The sequence below is a fragment of the Trichechus manatus genome, unplaced genomic scaffold (genome assembly GCF_000243295.1).
Source record: "Trichechus manatus latirostris isolate Lorelei unplaced genomic scaffold, TriManLat1.0 scaffold00069, whole genome shotgun sequence".
Classification (NCBI taxonomy): domain Eukaryota; kingdom Metazoa; phylum Chordata; class Mammalia; order Sirenia; family Trichechidae; genus Trichechus; species Trichechus manatus.
Window position 1 is genome coordinate 2,109,716 of NW_004444005.1, and position 7,045 is coordinate 2,116,760.

The 7,045-nt window shown below is 51.0% G+C and overlaps 1 protein-coding gene across 1 annotated transcript; it reads left to right on the forward strand.

The window, feature by feature from the left end:
- The first annotated feature begins 1,428 nt into the window (after positions 1–1,428).
- Positions 1,429–6,342, forward strand: ZBTB39 (zinc finger and BTB domain containing 39). The gene has a single exon (XM_023734548.1). The coding sequence runs from the start codon at positions 1,619–1,621 to the stop codon at positions 3,746–3,748; it is 2,130 nt and encodes a 709-aa protein (XP_023590316.1). The 5' UTR covers positions 1,429–1,618; the 3' UTR covers positions 3,749–6,342.
- Positions 6,343–7,045: the final 703 nt, after the last annotated feature.

Here is a 7,045-nt window from a genome sequence, read left to right on the forward strand (position 1 = left end):
ATGGTGCTCGGGGCCCCGCGGAGCCGGGTAAGCGCGGCCGGGCCGAGGGCTGCCCCGGGCCAAGGCCCGACCCCAGTCCCGGCCTTTCTCTCGTTCTCGCTGGGCTCCCTCCTGCCCGCTCCCCTTGGCCGGCCCATCTTCCCCTCCCGCGCGCCGACCCCAGCCGGCCTCGCTCCCCCCCCCTTCGCCCCCTCTTCGGCCCCGCGCCCCGCCGCGACCCCGCGGTCCCCCCGGAGTTACTAGCCCCTCGCCCCCCAACCCCCCCACCCGTTGGTGGAGGGACCGAGCTGCTCGGTGCGCTTTCCAGATGGAGTGCCCAGCTGGCTCCAACGTCCTGCCCACTTGTATTCGGAATCTCCAGAGGGGAGGCTGGGGCGTCCCCGGCTTGTTGAGGTGCCCTTGTCGGAAGTTCTGAGCGCCCGACCGCCCCCGCTCAGGCTTCCCTGTGCCCCGACCTGCCGGCCACCAAAGGCCCGGGAGATGCGTTCCTGGTGCCCAACAATGCTCAGAAGCTTCCTGGGCCCAGGAAAAGTTGGGAGTTGTGTTTTGGTAGAATCTGGTGCGATGGCGGAAGGGGCTGTGTTACTCAGGGCCGGTCGTGAGACTGAACAAGAATGCAACTAGCTTGTCTTTCTTAGGCCGTGAAGGACTGGAAAGGGGGAAAAAGTGGCATTGAACACGCCCTTAGGAATCTTGCCTGTATAATTAGATAAATGCCTTTCTGATGGCCTCATATAACTGTTAGTCCAGGGTCACCAAAAGTATAAACCCTGAAAAGGGTGATAAAAAGGAATAAAACATATATAAGTAGTATTCAATACCACAGTTGTTTCCTACTTTGCTTTACTTCTTTGGGTTCTGAATGTTTTAAGTTCCGCCACAGAATATAGAGAATGATATTTGGGATGGCTCTGGGTTTTACAAAGACCAGAGTAGCCATGTAGCATAGTTAGGGAGAGATGTGAATTCAGGAAAGAGCAAGAGATTTACTTAGGGGCTGAAAGGACACCGCAATGATGGAAAACTAGAAGATGGAGCATCCTTTTCCTCGTAGCTAATGAAGCTTTGATAATCGTGTTCAAATATATATATGGCATTTGGCGTCATGAAAGAAAATAATGTATTCTTTTGGGAGGTCAGAAAGCTTGTATTTAGGAGGAAAATCAATATGAGGAAAATTGAGTCAGTTGCTCTGGTAATGAAGTGCAGGACTGTGTCTGAAGGATGTCTCTGGCTGACTCTCAGGTACCAGCACGGAGGACTAGCTTTTGTCTAACCAGGCCTACAACCTCTCCTACTGACTCTTAATGACCAGACTATCAGATTTTTGTCAGTATTTTTGGATTTTGTCTTGGTGACTCCATGTATTTAGTATTTTCAGGGAGGAGAGGCCATTGTCCCATCATTTTTCCTGTCCTTGTCCCCAGCAGGATGGAGCGGCTCTCACCTGTTCATTTACTGCTGTTCCCCACCCAGGGTTTGGAAACACTCAAGACTGGTAGCATTTTCTTCTGCAGGGCTCCTCACTTGAAGGGACATGCTTGACATCCATCTTTTCCTTTTATTGTCCACAGATTAACCGTGCTGATCCGGAGGCAACTTCATAGGAGCTGCTAAGATGGGCATGAGGATCAAACTGCAAAGCACCAACCACCCCAACAACCTGCTGAAGGAACTCAACAAGTGCCGGCTCTCGGAGACCATGTGCGATGTCACCATCGTGGTGGGGAGCCGCTCCTTCCCGGCCCATAAGGCTGTGCTGGCCTGTGCAGCTGGCTACTTTCAGAACCTCTTCCTGAATACTGGGCTTGATGCTGCCAGGACTTATGTGGTGGACTTCATCACTCCTGCCAACTTTGAGAAAATTCTGAGCTTTGTCTATACGTCAGAGCTGTTTACCGACCTGATCAATGTTGGGGTCATCTATGAAGTGGCGGAGCGTCTGGGCATGGAGGACCTCCTTCGGGCCTGTCACTCCACCTTCCCTGACCTGGAGGGCACTGCTGTGGCCAAGTCCCTGACGAGCAGCAGTGAGAGCCACTCTGGTACCCCGAGTTGTACCTCGGCAGAACCCACCCATTCCCTTGGAGAACTCCGAGGTGGCGGGGAGCACTTTGGATCTGACAGAAACTATGTGTTGCCCAGTGATGCTGGAGGAAGCTATAAAGAGGAAGAGAGAAATGTCACCAGTGACACTAACCATAGCCTGCCTCTGCCACAGCTGCCGCCAAAGACAGAAGACCATGATGCCCCTGCTCCCTTCACGTCCATTCCCAGTACGGTAACCCAGCCAGGCCTGGGCACTGTCAGCATGGGCGTCCAGACCAGCGTGGGCTCCTGCCAGCCGTACAAAGTTCAAAGCAATGGAGACTTCAGTAAAAACAGCTTCTTCGCTCCTGACGATGCAATAGACATTACCACTGGGAGCAACTCCTGTCTGAGCAATAGTGAGCATTCCAAAGATCCAAGCTTTGGGCAAATGGATGAGCTCCAGCTGGAGGACCTCGGAGATGATGATTTGCAGTTTGAAGACCCCAATGAAGAGATAGGCACAGCCGAGGAGGTGATTGAGCTGAGTGACGACAGTGAGGATGAACTGACTTTTGGAGAGAATGACAACCGGGAGAATAAGGCCATGCCTTGCCAAGTGTGCAAGAAAGTTCTGGAGCCCAACATTCAGCTGATCCGGCAGCATGCTCGGGACCATGTGGACCTGCTGACAGGCAACTGCAAGGTCTGTGAGACCCACTTCCAGGACAGAAACTCCCGAGTGACCCATGTCCTGTCCCACATTGGTATTTTCCTCTTCTCCTGCGACATGTGTGAAACCAAGTTCTTTACTCAGTGGCAGCTGACCGTCCACCGACAGGATGGAATATTTGAGAACAACATCATTGTCCACCCCAATGATCCCCTGCCTGGGAAGCTGGGCCTGTTTTCAGGAGCGGCCTCCCCAGAGTTGAAATGTGCTGCCTGTGGGAAGGCATTGGCCAAAGATTTCCATGTGGTCCGGGGCCACATCTTCGACCATCTAAACTTGAAGTGCCAGGCTTGCAGTGTCTGTGACCAGCGCCACCTCAACCTCTGCAGCCTCCTGTGGCATACGCTCTCCCATCTCGGTATTTCAGTCTTCTCCTGCTCTGTTTGTGCCAACAGCTTTGTGGATTGGCACCTCCTAGAGAAGCACATGGCCGTGCACCAAAGCCTGGAAGATGCCCTCTTCCACTGCCACTTGTGCAGCCAAAGCTTCAAGTCAGAGGCTGCCTATCGCTACCACGTCAGCCAGCACAAATGTAACAGTGGCCTTGACGTGCGGCCTGGTTTTGGGCTACAGCACCCAGCTCTCCAGAAGCGGAAGCTGCCAGCAGAGGAGTTCCTGAGTGAGGAGCTAGCTCTGCAGGGCCAACCTGGGAACAGCAAGTATAGCTGCAAGGTCTGTGGCAAAAGGTTCGCCCACACCAGCGAGTTCAACTACCACCGGCGGATCCACACAGGTGAGAAGCCGTATCAGTGTAAAGTGTGCCACAAGTTCTTCCGAGGCCGCTCGACCATTAAGTGCCACCTGAAGACACACTCGGGAGCCCTCATGTACCGCTGTACTGTCTGTGGTCACTACAGTTCCACCCTTAACCTCATGAGCAAGCACGTCGGTGTGCACAAAGGCAGCCTCCCGCCTGACTTCACCATTGAACAGACCTTCATGTACATCATCCATTCCAAAGAGGCAGAGAAGAATCCGGACAGCTGACTGGGTCCCCGCAGAGCCCGGGCAGCTCTCAGGGGGCAGCCAGGACACTGATTGTCTAATGGCTGTTGGTCCCTCCTCGGCTGAAGTTAACAATTTTGCCTTTTTAGGAATTCTGTGTTGTGTTTAAAGAAGAAAAATGAAGAAAATAGCACATAAGCTGAATTACTGTTTTTGAGAAGCAATGGCCCTATCGCGTTTACCTCCATATCTGTTCTTGCCCATGAAGGGCTGTGTGTTTGATTCTTTTGAGGCTAGTTTTGGGATCTGATCAAGCAGTTAGTGTCAACTAGATCCCCTTCTCCAGCCTCTCTAGTTTTAGTTTACTGATAGGTTGTATGCTGCTAAGAATCCAACCAACAGCCTCACTGAGAAGAGGAGATGGGGAGAGGCTTTCTCTCTAGGTATTACTGTCAGACCTCTGACTGGGACAGCCAGTTACGAGAAAGATTTTGGAAATATGGTTATCCAGAAAAGACTAGTCGGCAAGGCAGCTCACCTCAGGTTCCAGTCCTAGCCCTCAGCAGGGAAAAGGTGTCAGAGATGAAGGTGGCTGCTTGTTCCATGGCCCTGATCTGCTGATTGGACAGCGAAAAATCTCTTGGCAGCTAGATCCAAACTGGGACAAAGCTTTCTGTTTAGAGGAAGGGGTAGGTCAGAAAGCTTTTGGGGTTGTCTGCAGTGCCGTCAGAAGTGGCAGCAGGGGTGGACAGGAAGGAAGGTTTCTCTCTTCTCCTCATATCCAAAGAAAAATGGTTTTATGGAGTGATGACCCAGGATGTCAGGCCTTCCCTGTGGGGCAGAGGACAGGGAGCCACTTTGATAGTCATCTGTCATTCTGGCCACTGTGTCGACCTTGAGTTTCGTGGTGGTGAAGTGAGGATGTCTCTGGCAGCAGCAGCCTTGCCTTAATTTACATCCAGTCTCCCACCCAGAAGTCTGTTTGGCCTATAGTGTAGATGAGAAGACCTCCTGAGGTGGTGGCGTGATGGACTCTGTGAGCCCCTCAGGATTAAAGGGACCTGAGTAACTGGCGGTATGTAGCAGAGTGTGCGTTTTGACTGTCCCAGTTGGGTAACACTGTTGATTACTTTGTGCTAACAGGGCCAGAGCTTTGGAGGCTCACATTTGACCTGCTGGAATTTATCCTGATCTGTCATTGCATCACCTCCAGGGGGCGCTGTTGGATGGTGGCTGGGATATCTGTCCAGTCTACAGGGCTGGTTGACTCTGTACTTGGTTGATTTTTGAAGGGATCTTGCCCAAAGAAGGCTTGAGGGAGAGGGCCCTCGGATCTTGTATACCCACAAGGTGGCACCTCTGTAACTCGTACTACCTCACCCTGCTCAAGTGAGCTCTGGGAGTCCCTGGCCTCCACCTGACACTGTCCCTGTTGGGACTCAGCAGCACCGGGCTGTTTGACAAGCAAGTGGTTTTAATTAACTTACAAAGCTTTTTTGAATGCTAATATTTATTTTTTGGTTTTGTATACTTATTACCCAGCATCTCTTTTAGATAAGAGATTTCAGAAAAATGAGTTTCAGCCCAGCAGGTAGCCATAGTCCAGGCAACAGTCCTGGCCAGAGATTTGGAGGCAGGGGTGTAACTATGGGAGAACATGTAAAGCCTTTTCAACAAGCAGATTCTTTCCCTCCAGGTAGTCTTCAGCAGAGTAAACCCAGAGGACACTTAAAGCAATGGACGTACGTTCTAGAAAGTTGGGACCAAGAGCAGTTCAATAATAGGGTCCAGTGAAATTCCCAGGTCTTTCATCCCCATTCCATCCTGTGATGGAGTAGACCGGGGACTGAGTTGAGGGATGGTGTCTCATGAAGGACCTATTTGCACATTTTCTTATCCTTCCTAAATTTGGAAAGTCTCCTGTCCTTGTCTTCATTAAGACATACAGGCAAACCACATCTCCCTACCTGATGGACTGCTGCCTGTCTCCCCAGCCCTGAATTGGAGAAGCCTCAGAGTTGGAGCACATGGCTCTCTGGTGGGGTGACATTAGATGAAGGGACTTGTGTAGTGGCTAGGTGGAAGACCCACCTTTCACCATCTAAACCCAACTTGTTAGATGTCCCCTTGAGACATTCTTGTCAGGAAAGCAGTGCTCGGACTTTTCATTACTGACTGGCTTCTTTCACTGACCATTAGAAATCTTAAGAGGGAGAATGTGGGAAAGACTGCAGTTGTGTATCTGCTAAGGCTTTCAAGCCTGGGTGATCCTTGCTGGACTAGCAGTGAGGACAGAGAGGCGGTACTTACTGGAACCCAGTCAGGTAGCTGAGAGTGGAGAAATAAATCTACTGGAGCAACCCTTTTCTTTAACAGGGCATCTTGGATGCTGGGTGGTCTGTATACTTAATGTGAAACTGTGAAATTTTCCCTTTTTGCCAGGAAACCAAAAAGCCAATCCTTGAAACTTTGCCCCTGAAACACTAAACAAAAGACTGGGCCCCCTGCCCCACTAGGCTAAGTGGTTGATCAAGGTGACCCAATTGTTCCCAGTCAGATATGTAGCAGATTAGGAGCTCATGAGGCTCACTGACCAAACCCTCTTCCTCTGCCTGTCCCCATAGTCACACCTGATCTCTCCCTCTGTTTGAAGTCACATTTGTTTCCTCTGCCTATAGCGCCCCCTTTTCTGAACTGTGTTACCTGCGGCAGAGGGTGCTGTAGGATACCTACCGCTACTACCCGTTGCCTTTGAGTCGATTTCAACTCATAGTAGCTCTGTAGGACAGAGTAGAACTGCCTCATAGGGTTTCCAAGGAGCGGCTGGTGGATTTGAACTGCTGACCTTTTGGTTTGCCCTAGCTCTTAATCACTGCGCCACCAGGGATACCTGGTGGAAGGTATTTGCTTTATTTTGAGTGTTTGTTTTTTCAACCTTCTGTCCATTTGATTTTGTTGCCCCTCTTCCCCTGGAGCCCAGTTCAGCACTGTCTCCTGTTTTGCTCTGAGATTCTGTTTGACCCTTGAATGTCTTCTCTTTCCCTTTTCCTCTTTCTCCTGTTCTGTACTCAGGACTGACTACATAATTTGCAGAGCCCCTTGTTCAAAAATTGTTAAGAACTTCAAGATGGCAATAGTAGATCATGAAACCAAGCATGGGGCCTTCCCAACTTGTTCTCCTGAGGGAAGATGGTACTGTTTGTATGGCACACTGAGATAGACAGTGGAGGCTGCTTGTGGCCAGAGGAGGGCATCATATCCCAGCACTCCTGTGACCCAGTCATGGCTCACTGGTGCCACAGCACCAGCTGGGAAGCTCTGCTCTACCCTAGTATTTGG

What these genes read in the sequence shown, in the direction of transcription:
- ZBTB39 (XM_023734548.1), top strand. Translation starts at nt 1,619, where the DNA reads ATGGGCATGAGGATCAAACTGCAAAGCACCAACCACCCCAACAACCTG.